The sequence below is a fragment of the Gallinula chloropus genome (assembly GCF_964237585.1).
Source record: "Gallinula chloropus genome assembly, chromosome: 1".
Lineage (NCBI taxonomy): Eukaryota > Metazoa > Chordata > Aves > Gruiformes > Rallidae > Gallinula > Gallinula chloropus.
In genome coordinates, this window is record NC_140085.1 from 72,052,838 (window position 1) to 72,073,477 (window position 20,640).

At 40.5% G+C, this 20,640-nt stretch overlaps 1 protein-coding gene across 4 annotated transcripts in view; it reads left to right on the forward strand.

The window, feature by feature from the left end:
- Positions 1-396: 396 nt before the first annotated feature.
- The window catches only part of PHF21B (PHD finger protein 21B), a gene marked incomplete at its 3' end in the record, with an annotated part of 166,162 nt that continues 145,918 nt past the window's right edge, over positions 397-20,640 (forward strand). For 2 of the 4 annotated variants that reach the window (XM_084263996.1, XM_084263998.1), the window contains exons 1-3: positions 397-650; positions 1,336-1,368; positions 1,658-1,723. In XM_084263996.1, coding sequence (XP_084120122.1) covers positions 597-650; positions 1,336-1,368; positions 1,658-1,723 — 153 coding nt within the window. In that variant the 5' untranslated portion in view covers positions 397-596. The remainder of the gene's footprint in view (positions 651-1,335; positions 1,369-1,657; positions 1,724-20,640) is intronic. The other 2 variants (XM_084263997.1, XM_084263999.1) reach the window with 1 other exon arrangement.

A 20,640-nucleotide genomic window follows, 5' to 3' on the forward strand; every position in this document is an offset into this window, starting at 1 on the left:
GGGGGGGGCCGGGGGGCGCGCGGGCGGGGGCGGCGGGGGGAGGGGCCCCCCCTACTTTGGCGGAAAGTGAGTGATGAGTCTGTGTCCCCAGCAAAGAACTTGCTTTGCAGACTGAGTAGTTGTTTCTTTCGATTGTTGTTGTCGCTTTTTTTTATATATATATTATTATTGTTGTCGTTACTGCCATTCCTTTTTCTTTCTTTTTCTTTTTAATTTTTTTTTCCTGGCCTTTCTTTCCTTATTTTTTTTAAATTCTTTTTTTTTTAAAATTTTTTTTTTTTAATTATCTTTTTTTCTTCCGTGAAGGGAGGGGTGGCTGCCTGGCGGGTCAGTTGCAAAAAGCGAGAGAGAGAGAGAGAGAGAGAGAGAGAGGAGGGGGGGTGGGGGGAAGAAAAAAAGCAAAGCAAAAAAAAAAAAAAGAGCCAAAAAAAGAAAAAAAAAGAGAAAAGAAAGGGAGAGAGAAGAGAGAGAGAGAGAGAAAGAAAAAAAAGCAAGCCAAACAAAACCAAACCAAAAACCAAACCAAACAAACAAACAAAAAAAAAACTTCATTCGGATCTGAAAGTGGCAGGAAAAGTGCCTGGCAAGTTGCAGGGATGGAGCTACACAGCTTGCAAGAGGCGTTAAAAGTGGAAATCCAATGTCATCAGGTAAAAAAACAATAAAATAATAAGCAAATAAAAAAATGCTCTTCTATCCCCGGTGCTTTTTAGAGGGAGAGGAGGATCGGAAGGGAGCCAGTGTTGCATGCTTATCAAGTAGCCTTTGCTTCTTGTCGCAGGGTCTATCGATCAGGGGAGGCGGGCGGGAGGGTGGGGGGAGAAGCGGGGCCGGGGCCGCGGCCGGGGCCGGGGTGGTGGGGGGAGAGGCCGGGGCCGCGGAGGGGGCCACCCCCCCCTCCCCCGGCTCCCCCCCGGCCCCCCGCGGCAATGGCGAGCACTTCGCCAAAGTAGTTTTGCGGCTTGTTTGGCTGAGTTTTTTTGGTGGGTTTTTGTGTGTGTGTGTGTGTGTGTGACTCTGTGTATGTGTGTTGTGGGGATGCGGAGTTAACGTTTGCGGTCGGTGCTTGTGTGAGAGAGTGAGTGTGTGTGTGTGCGTGAGTGTGAGCGAGTGTGTGCGAGTGAGTGTGTGTGTGTGTGTTGGAGAGATTAGGACGAGACTTGAATATTTATGAGCTTTGCTTGAAACTGACTCGCAGTGTTTACTTGCCTCTTTGTTCCTTACCCCCCTCCCTCCCCCGTCCACACACATACATACATTTAAAAAAATCCATTAAACTTGAAACAGTTTCTAATTCCTCCTTTTTTTTGGGGGTGCTTTTTTTTTTTTTTATAGAAACTAGTTGCACAGATGAAGCAAGATCCACAGGTAAATGCAGATCCTTTTTTTTACTCCTCTTCTTCAGTATTTTATCCCTGCTGTAATAAGCGCAGTTGTGCTGGGACAGCAGGATGAGAAACTTTATCAGTAAGAGATCTCATTTTGTAGTCTGCACTGAGCTTTCTTACTAAGGAGGGTGTTTTGTGTGTGCATGCTTTCGTACGGCTTCGGTGGAACGGTTTTGCCTTTGAACAATTTCTAGATCGCAAGTTTATTCATTTACAGGGGTTAGTTTAACACTTTGCCTTTAATATGCATCTTATTGCCGTTTTTGCAGAACGGGGATCTTAAGAAACAAATCCATGAAAGGCAATCAAGAATAGCAGCTCTTAATGAGAAACAAGTAAGGAACGGATCGATTCAGTTGTGTTTGGTTTTTTTCTTCTTGTTTTTACAATGCACTTTCTAAACATCCGAAAAGTGTCTGCGTTAGCTGAAAAATACCGACAGCAGAGAATATAACATCCATTTTCCTAGGCGTAAAGTAAGAAAATGCATGTTTTCAAAATGAGGTCGGATTCTCGGATGTCTTGCTGGGGGGGAAGAATGATTTTAGTGCTAGTTGTAAAAAGATAAGCAGTAGTTAAAGCGTAAAAAAAAAAAAAAAAAAAAGAGGCGTCCATTTTGAGTTGGTCGACATGTTTTAGGAATATGGAAAATTCTCCTGTCTTGGGCTACTTTGTGCACTTCCGTGTAATGTGCAGAGCAAGAGTTGGGAGGGAGGAGGCTGGAGCCCAGTTCGGAGCCATTTCTGCGTTTGATTACAAAACTGATTTTTATTGATCACTTTATTTCTTTTCTTCCTCTTTCTTTTTTTTTTTTTCCCCCCTTTCTTTTCTTTTCTCCCCACTTGCCTTTCTCTTCCCTTGGTCTGATCTGACGTGTTAGCTTTTGATTCGAGTTCACTTAGGCACTTTCACTTCCCCCCCCCCCCCCCCCCCCTTCCAAAAATACGAATAAAAACAGATTAACCTGTTTTAGCTGCCGGGAGGTGGGGGGATGGGGGGAGGAAGGAAATAACCCCCCCAAAAAAATCCCTACAAGAAAAAAAACGGGAGGAGGGGAACAAAACAAACCAGAAACCATCCTTCCTCCTTCTCCCTCCCTCCCTCCCCCCCCCTCTCGCTCCCCCCCTTGCCCTTCCCAAACTTTCTCATCTCTCTCTTTTTGTGCCGAGTGACCCCCGGGCCCGCTGCTCCGCCCGTGACCCGCTCACCGCCCTCCGCCCCCCCCACCCCCGGGAGGAAAGTTGCGGGGCGCGGCGGGGGCGGCGGGCGTTCAGCACCGCGGACAGCGGGCGCCGCCGGGCGCACACTCACGCCCGCCCACTCGCACTCACACTCACCCAACTATCCGCACCCCCCACCCCTCCGCTTTCCTCCCCTCCCCACCGGGCCCCACTTTCAGGACTTCCAGTGCGGGAAGGGCAGTTGACAAAGCCAACGGGAGATCTGCTGGCTTGAGCACCCTCCCCCCCAGGGGTGAACTTTCCTTCTCCACTCCCCTGGCCCTCATGCCTTCCCCCACCCCACCCCCTCACCCCACCCCCTCCTTCTCCTCCTCCACCTCCCCGAGGGGGGAGGGTGTGGGGGGGGTGGGGGGGCGGCGTGGCGGTGCTGAGCTCCCCCTCCCCGTCCCTCGGCTCCCGGCCCCGCCGGCGGCGGGAGGCAGCTCGGTTCCTTCGGAATGCAGCAGCCCTTTCAGCACCAGGGCCGGGGACAGCGCCTGCGGGGCGCCGGGCTGACAGCCCCAAAGCCGCCGCCTCCCTCCCGGCGAGGGACCTCCAGGGGAGAGGGGAAGGGGGCACGTGTGCGATTATTCCACCCTTCCCCCCCCCTTGCCCCTCCACCCCCCCCCCCTTATTAATTAATTAATTTATTTTTTAAAAAAAATTGTTCTGCTTTTGTTTTTGTTTTGCTGGAGTTGTGGTTGAAGTTGGAAAGTGATCCGTGCATATGCAATCTGTGCCCATAGGTGATGGTGATTATCCGCCACCCTTTTCCTCCCAGTTTATTGTAATCAGAATTTGTCAGCACTCTCAATTTGGTAGTGGAAGCTTCCATTTTGTGAGGAAGGGGTGTTGGTTTCTTCTAACATGGAGAAAAGTCTGCAGAGTTTGAAGGTGGGGGATGGGGCCCCATTCATGCTGAACATTACCATTTTGATTGCTTTGATGCCATTTTTGGAGGGGGGAGGGGATAGAATACCCTACTCAGCAGAGCACAAAGATGTTTAATCACTGTATAGAATCAAATCAGATACTTTCTTTTTTAAAGCAAATCTGACACTACATGATAGCTAAGGGCTGTTAGTCCTTTTTTGCAGTGTAAAACAGCAAGTTGTTGACTCTAATAGTACTATACTGAGGAGAAGATTTTTTTTTTTATTTTTTTAAACAAGGTAACAGCCTTTACTGCAACAATGCATCTTTATGTGTTCTTTCTTCAATATGGAAATACTTTTACTGTTCTAAGTGGGTATTTAGAACATACATTTGATCATTTCCCCCTGTATTGTAGCAACTATTTCAAGGCTGTTTAAATTTTTATGATGATAGTAAATGAGAAGTTATTTATTATGTGTCATGTTGGAATTTAGATAAGGCAGAGAGACACATTTGAAGATACAGTTTGGATGTTCTGATTCAGCTCCGTGAAAAAGGGTTTTTTGCTAAGCTTGCGCAACATATTTATGCATAATCCAAACTAACTGGTAAACAATCGTCGTATATTTATGACTTGCCCTTCTCAGAATCTTATAAATAAATCTATAAACTATGAAGTTATTATAATACTAAATTTCTGTAAACAGAAAATTTGGCCTAGCAGGAAACGTACTGTTTTTAGGTAGAAACCTAGATTTGTTTTGCAGATTTCAACATCCTGTGCAACAAGAACTTATAAATAAGGGACTAGCCGATGATGTGGTGTCCTCTTGCTCCAGACTGCCACCTCTGGAGGTCTAAACTGAAATCTTTCTTGGGTCACAAGTGAAATGAGTTTGGAGGTCTTAGCCTTTGACCAAGTCACAAAACCATCATGTAACTTTGCAGACTTGCTATAATTAGTGGCTGTGCCTTAGGTAATGGCATATAAATGAACTTCTGGGCCTTGAGGCTGTGAAGAAGGTGCACTGAAGGTTACTGAGACAATAGATAAGCTAACGTTGGAGCCATTCACTGTTTTCAAGCTCTCGCATTTGTGGCTATAACAAAAACACTGCTGTAAACTTAAGCAGGCAGTGAAAGTAGGGAGGTTATTTTTACATATGTATTTACATTCCTTCCCTCCTTGCCCTCCCAAAGATTTGTTTAGGCACAACTAATTCATAATTCAATAATGTATAGCTTTGATTGTGCATGCACTGAATACAAAAGATGCTAAAATTGCATTTCAATTAAACTGCACATGTGGATGATGAAACAGATAGTAAAATGAATGGATGATCGCATCATCCACATCTGTTAGAAATATAGCAGGAGTGAGCGTTGCCTTTCAGTACAACATTCATCAGTTTTCCATTGTAGCCATTGACATTTGTAGCAGCATTTCCTTTTCTTGAAAGTTACAAATAGAGACAATAAGAACTGAATGACAAACTCAACTTTTGGTGCACGAGGTAGGTGTATAAACAAGACTTTTATGCATAGTTAGATTTTAAGTTGCAACCTAATTAAGGATCCCTGGACAGTTATCAATGTTTCTTTTATGCTGGTGGTTTAGAGAAATAGGGAATTAAATGTAGATTTAATATTTTCTCAGTGTTTTCAAATAAGTACTGTAGAGCCATCATTTTCATTATTGAAATGGCTCAGCTTCAATCAATACTTAATTTGGCATCCAGCTCAGAAAGACAAAAGTTAGACTTTTGTTAGAAGTGTATCTTTTGTGCACTATAGTTTTGATGAATTGTAATAGCATTTGAGAGTGGGTTACCTCTTCTTTAACAAGATATGATGTGTGAAGACTCCATTAGTTGGTCCAGTGGTTTTACACCTTCAATCTACAGCACATGCAGAGCAGCGGTAACATTTTTATCTAAATTGTCAAGCAACAAGCATTTATATGTAAATAAAAGAGCTATCATAAGAGCCAGCACTGGCCTTAAAAGCACACCAGAGGTGCTCTGCTGCATGTCTCTTGCTTTCTTTATGTCCTTAAAGAGTCATTAAGAGTCTTTTAATTTTAGAAAGTTGTCTCTTATTAATTAATAGATCGAGATAAACAAATAAAGAAACCTTTAACCTCCAGTCGGAAGTCACTTGTTAACTGCCATAAGTATTAGGTGGTAAGCTGGGTCTTAAGAATTAACAGTGAGCACGTGTGGGCTACTATATTTTCAACTGCGATGAACTCTGAATTCAGGCAGCCTGTCCTGGAGCGCAGTAATAAAAATACGTCTTCCTGAGAGACATTATGTATGTGCCATTCACTTGTGCGCTGCCTCATTTCTTTACCATAATTTACTATCTATGCAGAAAATCAACATTAGTTTCAGGCAGACTCTCCCAGCCTGTGTTACTGCGGGTTTGTATTTTTGGGTAGTGTATCTGAAATTAAATCGCTGACTGTATTTTGCCTGTGGTGATCACCAACAAAGCCCGTTTGTGGAAAGCGTTAGGCTCCTTAAAATTTAAGTACAGTTCTTACGCAAGTTGTTGGGAACGATTTAGCTCAAGATGTCTGGTTTTACTGATGTTGTATCTTTGTTTTGGGGAAAAAGAGGAAGTGGGTTTTTTTGGTTTGTTGAAACTCATGCTGCGCTGTGCCTGGAAATGGCAGCATTGTTTACACATGTTAAAGGGGAAATTATTGACATTTGCCAAAGCTCAGTATTTCATACGGCTGGGTACTTTCAAAATTGTTGAAGTAAAATAAGGGTTATAAGCTTCGTTGAAAACTGAGGTAAAACCTGAAAGGCATTTCCAAATCAAGTTGAACATAATGTCTAACTCTGTGCTGAGGTGTACACAGCACTCCCGTTTGTTGTGGCAAAAGTTCCATCCATACCTGTTCATCCTGGCAGAATGTGGTTCGAAGGTCCTTAATGAGCCCTGTCTGAAGTTTAGGGAAACAGGGTGATGAGTTCCCAGTTGAAATATTAAACTCTTCAATTGATATGTGGAGTTTTTAAACGCAAAGATAACAGGTATTAAACATGGGCTTGGCTTTGCAGTTCTTCTACACATTGAGGTCTTGCTGACTTTGCTGGGAAACCTGAACAACTGCAGAATCAAATGAATTTATTGGATCAAAGTAAATATTAGTTCTGGAGTGTAATTCAGAAAGCTTCAGTTCCACACCCCCTCTTTTTCCCCCCCCTTTCTATAATCAGCTAGTAATTTATTGATTTCTTTGCCATCTGTAGAAAAAGTGACAAAACTAGAAAAGAATTTACCTTCAGCTCCTTGGAAGAGAAACTTGGGAATGTAGTTTGCATAATGGCAGTCCTGGCATTCTGTTTGTGCTTTCTGTAGTACCATATTGAGATGCCCTGTTCCTGTTGGGGGAAAAAGGGTAATAAAGGATATTTTCATAGAGGTGAAACACAATGGAAATGTGTGTACTTGTGGCTTGCTGCCTTCCATTAGGTTGCCCTTATAAGATTCATGGAAATTGCACATCCGTAATGAAAATTTTTGTACTGGAGGGGGTTAGAACCACCTTTTGTTTGGTAGCTGCTTGACTGGCATGTGAAATGCTATTTCGTTCCAGCGTTTTTCTTTGCCTGTACACTTTTCTGTACTTGTACAGTATATCACTTGGCAGGGCTAAGAGTTGAAAAGTGAACGTTACATTCATTCTAACCATTTTAAAGAGTTCACTTTGATATTTTAGCCACTTAAAACACCTGCTGTCAGAACAGTACAATTGATTTCAATTAACTTTGAATTTCTTCAATAAGATGACTCTTATAATAACTCCAGTAATCCCATGATGCCTCATTAGAGGAGCTGGCTATGATGATTATCCCTGTGATTTAGCAATTTTTTCCTTACAATGCCTTTGTCTATTCAGAAAAAGGAATTATACCAACAATACCTTTTTATTTCACTTCTGGTTTTACACTAGCGGTACTTGCTACCTGTTACACATTGTAAAATATCTAATTTTTACTTGCAGCAAACAGGTATTTGTTCAGATGTACATGATACTTTGGCAGGGAGACCCTTTCAAAGAAACTTTAGTTCTATATAGGAAGTCTAGGTCTTGGAGTTTGAATTTGGGCTTTGGGTTGGTTTTTTTTTTTTAGTAGATGCTTGGACAATTAAAAGCAGTTTTTCTGCAGGAGCTTTTGTCTAGAGCTGTGGTTTAATGGAAGAGATTCTCCACTGGCTCTTTCCATGTGTTCAGCTCATCCAGAACAGTGTGTCACATGAATACCAGTTCACCTTGTTTCAGGACCTGATCCACAGGCTCATTCTGCTTGTGACAGGAAAGAGGAATACGTCTCTAAATGGTTCCTTTCCGTAGCGTGATGCTAGAGAAGGGATTTTGAATGGTGATATTAAATGACTCTATGATTCTAAATCACATTTCCAATGGGATACTGCATCACTCTAAACACTTCTGGTATGTTCAAGTACAGAAAATTCCTTTTCATCTCATTCCAGATTTGATTTTCAAGTTGAAAGCATGAAGGCGTATAAAGGCACGTTAATGCGGAGTTACTTTTAACTTTTCCCTCTATGCCTTTCTCTGTGTGATCAAAGATAAAATATGCAGTATTTTTGTACTTGATTATAAAATGATACCTCCCTCTCCCCTCCTCCCCCCAAAACAAAATCTGAAGCATCAACACAATTTCTAATCAATAGAGTTAAAGGGTAGAAGTTTGCAAATCAATAAGACAAGGCCGTGGTAAATGGTGTATGTGTGGCCATGATGTCAAAGAGGGCAATTTGTACAGGCAGAGTAGTTGGAGGTAAGGGAAGTACAAAAATGGGCTGCAAGTTTAAGATAAGAACAAAGAAAGAACAAAAAAAGAATTGGACTAATTGAAATGCAAATTTGTCTTTCTGCCATTAAAGTAGACAGTTATTTCAACCTACCAGACTCATATTTGGTCTATCCAGTCCTCGTTGTTGAATCACCTTAAACACACTTCCCTTATATGCATGTATTTAAATGTATGGTTTGGTTTTTTGGTGGTTTTGTTTTGTTTTGTTTTTTAACTTAAGGTGGTATTACATTGTGATTTGAAAATGTTCTTCTGACGCCAAAATGTACTTCCTTAAACATTCTTCCCCCCTCCTCCTTTTTTTTTGAATCAGCTACTTATTGTTATGTAGTAGCAATTTCCAGAGTGTCATATGAAATTGCTGATGCGGCTTAGTTCTAGCTACAACCTGCAACTGCCAATAGTAAGCATCTACTGAAATCTAATATGTACCACAGGGCTTTTTTGCACATATACAGGCAGACCCTTCTGGTTAATATACAGAGATAAAGATAGGAGGATGTGTTTTACTGTTTTAAGCCATGGAAGAGTTAAATACGCGAGTTAAATATGTGCCCGAGTTTCAACTGCAAAACGACCCTTTTGACTGAGTGAAAGTAAACCAGAGAACTGGCCTTAAGTGCAGCTGCAGTAAAATCAAAACAATAAGCATCTGAGAACTCTGTAGGTGTGATGGCTGGTGGTGGCTTGAGTTTCTGAGAGGCGATCTTATTTTCAGAGTCAGAATTTAGTCCCAAGAGCCTGGGCGTTGAGGCTGTGGCAGGAAGAGTGTGTTCACCTGAAAGTTTGTCTGATTGCTTGCATTTAATCAGGAGAAGCATACGATCGGTCTTGGGGCAGAAGGTAAATCTATATAGTGTATAGGTGGTTTTCCTTTCCACATTGATTTAACTTGACCATGTTGGTACTTGGTGATGTAGCTTGCCTCTTACCCAGAGAGGAGGAATGGAATAGCCCTTCTGCGCAAACGCAGCTATCAATGACAAATCCTGCAAGGTTACAGAAAGTGAAAATGTATATTACATTTTGATTAACACGAGTCAAGTGAGAATTATTGATACTTTTGACATGCAGCAGAGATTAACCTGCATTTTCTGTAATTTTCCGTTTTTCTAAAGCGCTTTGAATCAGCTGAGATTGCCTAAAGATTTATTGGTGAGCTGAAGCTTTTCTAAGAATGAGAAAGAGGAGAGAAGCTTCCATTCTCAGAAATGTACAGACTTGAGAGTCTCTGTGTATAAATGTGCTTCTGTGTGTGTGTGTGTGTGTGTGTGTGGTTGGGTGTGAGCATAAGGTCTTTCTCTTTGATATCATTCAGGCAGAAAGCCAATATGCGCATGTAAATGAGCCTGAAAATGTAATTAAAAATATATACATACTGGGGACTGTGATACAGAATTTAATATGAGATGCAGGTTACAAAGTGACAAGTAACATTTCCTATATAATCACTGATACTAACTCTCATCTGTGATTTATGCATCTCGTGTGTTATTAAGTGCCGAACAGATAAATGCTGAAATTATTTCTTCTGGTATAATTTCACCACAGTCAATGAATGTAAAGTACTCCTTCCCATTCTTTTCCCTTCAACCAAAACAAAAGCCAAAACGCACCTACCATGAACATGTTACTAGGGAGAATAAAAGTATTTTGTGTAAGGTTGGATAAAGACCTCTTTGATAACATATCTTTCCTGGCAGTAAAATGTGACGAAATAGGCTTCCTCGTGTCATTAATGTATTAAGATCAAGGAAATTAGGCAAACCGTTAACACACGTCCAGGAACTCATATACAGATGGAAAAAAACCAAAAGAGTGCCAAGTGGAGGACATAAACAATCTTGGCCTTTATTTCAGCGTAGATAACAAAGGCTTGCACATAAAAGCTTACATGAGAGGCGTCTCAGAAACTCCAAACTTTAGGCAAGAAGCCAGTTTTCTTTGCCTGAAAGTATTTTCTAAAAGTTAGGTTAGAGTGCTGGGTGCAGAAGATGACGTTTCCGCTCTTCAGCTTGGGGAGAAGCTACTTGGCAAAGCTTTCTTTTGCGTTTAAAAATACAAGTGGAATCCAGATGTATTTCTATCAACAGCTCCATAGCCCATAAATATATACAACCTAAGCCAGTGCCTTATTTACGTTATTTTATTAACATTCTTTGCTGAGTGGGCTTGAATGGAGCACAATCTCTCATATAGAGGATCTAATTATAAACACAAGGGACAGAACCAAATAAGCAGTCTTTAAAGGGAAAAGAGTCTGGCAGCTTTGTTTAAAGTGTCCTTTAATGAACTTCTTTAGCAGCTTGTATCTTAGCAACACATTTTATTACATACCAGTGCGGGAGAAGCAGTTTGCAGATGGAGTTGCACACAGTAATTTATTTCCCCCCCTCCTTTTTTTTTTTTTTCCTTTTTTTTTTTTTTCCCCCTTCCCTACTTCTCTGTGGTGACTCAACTGGAATGTGCAGAGTAGCTTTTCTAACACTGATAGCTCACTCCAAATCCCTGATTGGTTCATTTGTATCTGTTCTGTTTTGTTAGTTGATGAGAAAGGCATTTAGTATGGTAAATGCATAGTGATTTTGCTTGCTCTTAGAAATTCAGATATGACTGTTTTGAATAGGCATGGATTTAAATTAAAAACAACCAAAGCTTTTTTTCAAGGCTCTTCTTTTCCCTTGTACGTGTCCCACTCGGCGCCAGTCCTCATTGCGCACACACACAGAGGCGAGTTCCCAGATTCGTAGGTTATTTACTCGTCACTGTTACAGGGGGTTGTTTTAATCTATGGTCTTTCGCTCCTCTAAAACTAATTGGAATATAGCAGTGAGAGGAATGTTTGCTATCTTTTTTTTTTTTCTTTCTTCTCAGACAAAACCTTGGCACTTAAGCTGCAAATATATGAAAAAAATAACAGTTGTTTTAAACCCAGTTGAAATACTACACTACTGTCACTCCTTCAAATGACCTATAGTGCTTATCTTTGTGGAAAGAAATACTTTTTGTTCTCTCCATTACTAATTGCAGACCAAGTTCTTCTGCTTGTATGTTTTGAGTGAAAAAGTCTGTGAGTAGCTCCTTTCAGTAGGGTCTGTTGAGGAATGTGGTACTACTGAAGATGCATGTGAACAATAGAATGTAGACCATTATTTTTTTTCCTCATAAATTAAAGGGGGGGAAAAAAAGCCTTTTATGAACAAACTAAATACTATTCAGCTTATTTTACATTTTCTGCTTGCTAGGCAGGCCTAAATCCAGACATCTATTTCCCTGGAGTTCATTGGAGTTACACGGAGTTTGCACTGGTGTGATAAAAATCAGAATCTGGCCAGAGGGAGAAAAGTAGGTGAGGAGAGGAGAGGGTGAATGAAGGCAATCCAGAGTGTTAGGAGAACACACAGAAGATGTAGACTGTTGGCCTAAAGATACTGCTCTTGGGGGTGGTTTCATTAAACTTTTGTTAGGAGCTAATATGTTAGTAGATGATATTAAAAAGATAAAACCCATCAATTTCATAAAATCCACTGATACTTGCCAGTGGGCAGGAGGTGGTTTTTGAGAGAGATGGAATTGTTTCTTTGCTTAATATTAGTTAAATGTAAGTGTGTTTCCATTAGCTGGCAACCTGTCACGTGTCTTGAGTCCTTAGATCAAAACAGAAGTTCCTTTTCACTCCAAAATATGGATGGCTGGATGGATTTCACTCCAGTTTTTCGTTTTCTGTATGTCAGGTGACAGTCCCCTTTGGATCTGCAATATCTCAGCTTTTTTAGGAGCATAAAATAAGTCCGTTGAACACTAAAAAAAGAAAGTGTACCAGAAACAGTTGAGTAAAAGATGTGGTAGTTCCACCTACCTTTAAAATGCTGTGATATTAGACCCAAAACAGAAGGATGTTCTCTGAAGCCAAAAGCGATTAAGTTGCCAAGTGATTAACTTACTTTTTTCTTCTGCAATTCAGTCCACTGTTTATTAACTTAAATTGGATTGAAAAAACTCTAAGCTGGGGAATGCATCAGAATCTTGCACAATCACTGGGATTAATGATGACAGCCTGAACTGTTGAACAAGCTAAATCATGAAATTCGCAATATTGCTAGACAAAGAGGTTATGTGTTTTTTCTGCAGCTCTATTGGCCATAACAATGAAGGGACTAGCAGTTTCTAGTTCAATTCATGTCCTGTCATGAGAAATAGTATTTACACTATGCACAACATTTGAAGACCATGTCTTGAGGTCATTCTTTTTGATATGACAGTGCTGGAAATGTTTAAGTGAGGTGTAAAAGCAAAAATTCTATTTCCTCCACAAATGTTGCAGTAATAGAGAACAAAATGAATAACTTAATTATTTTCTGAAACATTTAAGAAACAGTTAGGAACCCGTCTATCAGATTGGCCAAGACAAATCAAGTCGGTCTGGTTCTTAATTTTTCCTTCAACAAAAAGAATTTTTTTTCTTTCAAGAAGGACAAACATTTCCAGAAACTTCTTTAACCCTCTGAGCGCTAGCACCGCACCTCATTACACAAGTACTTTTACTAAGGGAAACTTAAAGGAACTTCCATCCCCAGATGAAGCAAAGACTCATTTATAAACAATGAGAGCAGGAACAATAGAAAGCTGAGTGCATTCTGCATGAATAATATAACTGAGGGTTGTGAAAAGCCTATGATTTTCATATGCCAAACTCAGTGTGGGAGTGCAGCATTCAGCTGATTTTTCGACGCTGGAGATTCATCCCTTCTCCCTCCAACCCCCCAACGTGTATGTGCAAACATATATACACAGAGGACTAGCACTGATGATTAAAGAAGGAAGTCATCAGCACCTCCTGTGCAGTGATGTAGAGACTCGGGTGTAAATTCGTAAAACTGATGGAACTTAGGTTGAAATCTAGGCCAACGCTTAGCTTTAATATATGCCTTAGGTAGGTGGAGGAAAGGCCGAAGACCTGTTAAGAATAGAGTCTGAGCGTCAGTCTGTATTCTTGGCTGTGAGTCTGATTTTGTTTGCATTCGTGAGTTTTTAAGTCAGCTTATGAGGCGTTCAGTATGAACTCATATTTCTGGCACCTTTAGATACATCATTTTTGTGACTAAATCTGGATTTAAGCTCTGGGTTTTAGGCCCCTTGGTTGAAAAATTTTGGCTATAGTTAGATATCTTCTCTCTTTTTTTTTTTTTCTTTTTTTCTCTCTCCTTTTGCATTTACTTAGTTAAGGTCTTTCTCTTAAAGGAGCTGAACTATAAGCTCTTTAGATCTAGGTCTTCCTTTGTCCCATGTGCATTCTGCGAGATTCTTAATGAGATTCTCTTCCAAGACTCCGAGGCCATAAAGTAATGCAGCGAGTAATAAATTGAAGTTAACAGTAGCGGCTATTTTGCCATACACAGTGACAGAAAAAGCTTTCCCCAAAACTCATCTTTGAGTGTCTTTGCCAAATGCATTACAAATGGAGAGCAAGCAAGTTGGAATTTTCCTGGCTTAGGCTGGCTAAGGTGGTCCACCCATCTACCTCTTACGGATTTGCTATCCTATAAGGATGTTTATAGTTTAATGGAAAATAATACACACAGTTATTGTCCTGAAGTTGAATTGATTTGGGTTTTTTTTTTTTTTTTGCATCCAGTCTTTGGTTACTCTTTGGAATAGCCACCTATTACACTAAGTCAAATGTTAATGATGGATTTTTCTAAGATGTACCAATGTCCTGAAAGCTGTCTGAAATCCACTGATGTATTTGCTGAACATCATTCTACTGTATTTCACCCTTAACTTCCACAAGTGTTAGCTGGGCATGGTGTCAAGCAAAACTTTTGTCCATAATTGCAATTTCTTCCCTTTTGCTTCACCACTAAAAAAGAAAAGAAAAGGTATGAATGACACCAGTCAGGTCAAGGTTTTGGTTTTGTTGGGTTGAGTTGTGACTGCTGATGCTTCCCAAGCAATTGGATCAGGTGGGCATAACTTGCCCCACCATCCCAAAACTACTCTTTATATGAAAGTTCCTAAAGCAACTAAACACTGATACGATGTGTGACTTGATCACTCAGATTCATATTCTTTAAGCTAGTTTCAACTGAAGGCACTGTTACTCTGACTATGGTCTTTAGAGAAAGACTGTGACTAAACCTTCAGATTTTGGTGTCACATACAGTCATTTCTTTAAAAAATAGCTTTAAAAATGCTGTTGTTCTAGAACCAAGTCCAAATAACTAATAGCTGAAAATTACTACATACTTATTTAACAATTCATGATTGCTTGAAAAAGACCTTCTGATCATCAGATACTTAAGTGTTCATCAGCTAAGCTGTCGTAATTTATCATGAAATGCATAATGTTTTTTAAAGCTATAGTTCAGACTGGACACAAACTTGACCAGAGGTTTATTAAGATGCAGATTCTTGACACAACTGAGCTCAGAGCTCTTACCGTCTGTTGGACTGTGATCCACTGAAGGAGTTTTACCATCCCTGGTTAAGAACCCATTAGGTAAGAATGATTCCTCCAAAATCATTACACTATTTTTAGCTTAGAAACACTTGAAATTAACATTAATGAAGTACTGGACTTCTGTGAGAATGCTGAATATGCAATGAAACAGACTTAAAAATTATTTGGTTGCTTTACAAGCCCATCCAGCATATTGTGAGACACCTCTCTGCTCCCTAGACTAAGAGCACCCAAAATGTTGGGGTTTTTTAGTGGAGATGACTTAGAAGGAGAAGTATACACAGAGATTTTTCTTTCAAGGGACAGATTCTGCCAAATTTAAGGGCTTTGTCATAAGCACCCTTCATATTTTAAGGTGGAAAAAAATCCCCTTTTCCTGGCAGAAGACGTTTCCAGACAGTGTGAACATCTAAACACCCAAAAAGCATGAGGAAAAAAAGACATGGTATCTAGAACAAAGGGAGTAAATTTTGAAGTTTCTAGGTTTGTGAACACAACAGGGAGGCCCCAGTATTGGCATGGCAAATCAAGAGGGATAGGTAAAAATTTGGGCCTGGAAGGTGATTGTCTTTCCCAGTTCCCAGCAAAGAGGAGGCTGAGGAGCTTCTGTGAAGGAACTGCCAACAGGCAGTTTGTAACTGTATTCATACCCACAGCAGTTTCTCTTCCCAGAAGCAGCAGCAAACATTTTATGACTAATTAGCTAATGATGATAGGCAGAGATTCTGTTCTGCAAGTTTGATGCTAGATGGGGATTTAAGATGAGGATCGATAGTCGTATGCACACTTTTCAGTCTTCCACTGTTTATCGGTGTGACATTCTTGCACAGAACAAACTTCTTTTCTGAATGTGTACCCAGGAAATGTGGGGGGGAGTTAAGTTTTAATGTGACTCAAAGCAGTAGTGGTTGGAATTGTCAAAATGCTGCGCATTTTTATTTCTTAAGGCTAATATACTCCATCTTTTCTTAATTACCAGCTATAACTGGAGATGTGATTGATTTTCTCTACTGGAGTGTCATTACTAGCTTTTCCATATTCAGATGTCCATTTTAAAATGTTTGATTAACCCTCTAGTTAGAGTTGCAATGTCTCTGCTCGCTGTAGTAACTTAAAGCTAAATCATTTCATTTGAACTTATTCTTAGCTCCCAAAATGGAAGAGTCGGTTTTCTTACCTTACCTGTGTGCCAAGAGGTAGCATAATGCAGGAGGGACCTCCCCTTATTTTTATTTAGATAGGTAAACCTACCTCAGATTTTGTTGTGTGAGTAAGAAAATACATGAGCGTTGTCTGAGACACGTTCGCATCTGATGTCCACACCTGCCATGACTAAAATGATCTCTTTCCAATGTGGATGTTTATAAAGTGCTCTTGAGTAGTGGAAGTAATTGTACAGTCTCTTCCGCAGCATAGTAGTATTTTGGGTTGCAGCCTGCAATTAATTTACCTATGTTAGCAGAAGTTAGTGTCTTGTCGATTTTGTTACCTTGCTTAGATATAGCATTAGAGGGACACTTTGGAACCCCTTACGTTCCTTGAAGACAATTTCACCAATTCACTTTTTCAGTAGGAAATACTCCCTCTCTTTTCAGCTTCCTAATGTTTGCAGCATTATCCACTACATGAGAGACAGAAAAATCAATGTGATTCATAAACAGCAGTCGAAACTCGCTTGGCTTAGTTTACTCTTAATATTTTGCTCCCTATAGAAAAGCAAGCAAACATCATTAGAAGAAAGCATACTGGTGCTGTTCTTTAATTTTAAATAATATTGGCTGTTATAAAAAAAAAAGGGATCAAATGAGTAGTCTTCCAATGTTCCTGGTTTGTTTTTTATTTTTTAGAAAGTAGCATTCTTTTACCCAAAACTTTACTACTGCAGACCTTCAGTGCTACTAGGAGCTGTGTAGGCAGCCTGGTAGGGGATTGAAGTGCCAGTGGTGCTTCCTTCTACCAGACTGGGGACTGTGTAGGTTGGGTAGGTCTCACGCTGACCTAGTGGTGTGAGGGCTGGGCCATAATGTAGTTCAGTACTCTTTTTTTTATTTTCCCAGCAGGTGCTCAGATACTACAGGTATAGTTGAGCTGGTGTGATTCCTGTCTGACACACAGTCATGATTCTGTGCTGTCAGGATGTTTTTCGATGGCGTGACACTCCTCCTCCTCCTCCACAGTAATGAGCCTGAATTGAAACACATGACTACACTGCACAAGTAACTGGAGAACTGAGTATGCTGAGGGATTAGTGTATAGTGGTGTGCAACAAGCATTTCTTTAAAACTTTATGAGTTATATGGTGTGTAGAGGTAAAACAGAGTGGTCCTCTTACTGCAGCTACAATAGAAATGAAAACTGGGTCTTGTGTTAGCTTCAGAGAAGTGACAAGAAGAATGAGGTTCTGGAACAACTTTCCAATGGAGAAAGTGGCAGCAAGCAACCAGTCTCCTAATATCCAGGTGAATCTGCACATAGCAGTCACTTGTTTGTGAGGTATAATGTTTGGAACTAGTTCTGCAGGATACAGGGAAAAAGTTAAGGGATGAAAGGTATATTCACATTAACCAATCTCTTTTTACTATATATGGAGAGCCAGTTCCAGGTGTCATGTGATGTTCAGATGCTTTCACATAGTAGGAAACTGTTCTCAAAATCATTTTCTGTTCTGGGTCTTACAGCATCATTCATAGGAGTGTCTTTTCTAATAACTTGGAATCAGAGTTTTTTCCAAATCAGAGGTTGCTGACTGAGTTTGTAGGACAGAGTTGATATTCTCATGATAAGTCAGTGTTCTTGGCACTTCATTTTTTGTAATTTTGATTCCTGGAAGAGCCATGAAACATTTTTCCAAGTGCAGTGTTGCCCTCAGATACAGGATGGCAAAGAGAGGGCTCCCTACACAGTCAGAGATGGAGGTGACAGTTTAAGTTCTGACACTGGTATTTCTTTTTTGCTGCCAGGAAGCACCAGAAGATGGCATGGTTTGTACAGATGCATGCTTGAAAGTGAATGAGTGAGCTTGTGAAACTGCTATTAATAATCTTGGGTAGGGTGTTAAACACTGTCATAAAGAAAAGCAGCAACATGCAGTATTTTAATCCTTATTTCTTCTTTCTGCCAGCAAGGGACAGCAGTGAAGTCCAGCCTATCTGCCTATGCTTTTCTGAGTTTGGATGGCACAGAAAAGGGGAGGGAGAAATGTAAAGAAACAAGTGTGATGTGGTCTTGGTGCAACACACACAGAAAGGTCATCCTGACAAAAAAGGGTATTGACGGTAACTGGAAGAGGCGGCACCTTCTCTTAAGATTTGTGACGTAAAACTTTCTCTCTCCCCTCTGTATCTGTCAGTTCAACTCTGAAAGACACAGGCTTATCCCTCTTGCTTCCCCCTTCTCTCCCCTCAGCTCACAGAAAAAATGCTGTGAGGAACACAGGGTATTGAGATGCTATTTTACTGTCTGAACTGAAGTGCCAGAGACTGCTAACTTTGGAGATTCAGGGTGTAATAGTATTCGTTTCATCTTAACAATCTTAATGTTGGAGAAAGGAGGAGTGTATTTTAAAAAAGCTGTGTTTGTGGGGTTCTGCAGTATTAAAGGGGTCTGCAAGGCTTCTGGACATTTTCATGGATGACAGGAGAAGGTTCCACACCTCATGCTGTTCCTGTCCATGCGCAGGGGTCCCAGTTGCCATCCATGGGAGGAGAATTGGTGGAGCCTTGGCTCTCTGAGTCACCGTAGCCTGACCAGTGCACATTTTCTTCTGTTTTTTACAAACAGAGAGAGAATTGTGTTTGTTTTCTCCCAGGGGAGGAAGAGAACAGGAAAGGAGCTGTATATGATGTGAAGGGACAAGATGCTGTTAAATTCCCTTTAATGAACTAAGCCAGTAGATAAACATTGGTGTTGTATTTTGGTGTCTGAAAAGCTCAAACAAGGAGGCTACTAAGGCAGCTATGCATGTAGGCACAGTTGAAAGGAATTTTTTCTTTTGATCACATATAGGAAGAAAAAGATTGCCTGTACTTCTCTGGACCCAGGGTTTGCTTTCACACTGTGTATTTTATAGGTTTTCACCAGTTTAATGAAAGGGTACTTCAGTGCAGCAGGTCAAGATTATGAAATAATGGGTTAATATTTCTCTAGCCTTCTTAAAGTGCAAAGAACTACAAAAGTGTAAAGTATTGCACAAATCCTTAGTTAAGAATTAATTAGTACGGATATTAAGCATATCTTGCCATTTAAGGAAGAGAAGAAACAGTTAAAACTATCCCCCCCTACCATAATCATTTCAGCCTGTAACATATGTAGCTGATAACCACTGCATTGTAAAATTCATAGAACTGTGTGGCTGAGGTTGATAGTACATAGTTGCTTTGATATTTATTTTTTATCCTTAGCTACCCAGAGATTGGTATTTCCTTTTTAAGGACAGGTTGAGTTTAAGGTCTTTTAGGATTTTTTTGAGGCAGAGAGCTTCATACAAGAGTCTGATTCTGATGTACACCAGGAGTAACTGCAGAAGTTGGTAGAGTGTTGTATTGTTGAAACTTCTTTTGGATTGTCCACAGTACTTACAGAGGTACCCAGAATTGGTTCTTTGCCATCCTGCAGGCTTGTTTCTACAAATGGGACATTGGAATCTACCAGGACATCTGGGGGATGGGTCATACTTGCTGCTAGTTTAAAATTTTCTGAAATTGGTATGTTTACACTAGTAGATAACTTGGTTTGGTATGAGTAAAGGTGGGATTTTAACAGAACTGTCAATTGATTGCACTCAGTTCACTACTTTTCCTCTCTTCTGAGGTGCTGTCTTCTGTTTTTTTGTGGTAACCTCTTTGTTCTGATGCAAAGAAACACATAAGCCCCTTGAGGTGTATAGCTGGGTAAAGCTTGATGTGTGTTTATTTCACGGAGAATCTGGGTGCATGTAGGTGTGTAAAGAGGTAGCGAGTGCTTTACACTGTTGACCACAACCTTTGGGCATTGGATAATTATTTCAAACTTCTTTGGATTAACTCATCTTAACTGGGATCTCAGGCAGTCTGTTAAGGATGCTGGAATTCTGTGGTGGTTGGCAGGTTAGAAAAGCTGCCCATGTATTTTCACAGTCTGAAAGAGCTGAGGAAAGGTTTGCATCAGGCTCTTTTTTTTCCTCCCTCTTTTTTTTTCTAGCTTTATTGGCCTAGTTAGTAGGTAGAAGTAAATATTGTGTTGGATCATTCTGGGATTTCATATCCATGTAGTATCATGTGAATCACCTTGCAGATGGGATGCTTCCATGGATAAAGAGTCTACAGATGATTCAACAAAGTGTAATTTTCAATCTGAAACTACTCTAACCACCGTGGGGGGAAGAAACACTGTGCATGTATAAAGCTAACTGCAGGATTACAGTCAGAAACTTGTAAGAAATACAAGGAGTAGGGTTTTAAATGCAGTTCTCTATCTGTAGTTGCATTGCCTCTGCAGTACGCGCTTTGGTGTATTCCTTGTGGCATAAGGACTAGTACAGTTAAGCACAGCTCTGCTCTGAGAAGTGTCAGTGTGTGCAGCTAGACTTTTCTTGCTCAAGAGATCTGCTTTTTGCTGTGTAGTTTAATGATGCAGCATTGGATTTTCAAAAGCTCTTGACAATGGCCTGTACTATCTCTTGCTGAAGTCGACAGGAGTTTTACTATTGACTTCAGCTGAACCAGACTAAGTACTTCTGCAGTGAGAGCTTTTGTTGAAACCTATCTGTAACTACAGTCCTGTGTGTACATTGTCCCAGAAGGGACTGATCACAGCTGCACCTCTGGTCCCTGTCCCCAAGCCCTTGATGAGTGAAGTTCCCA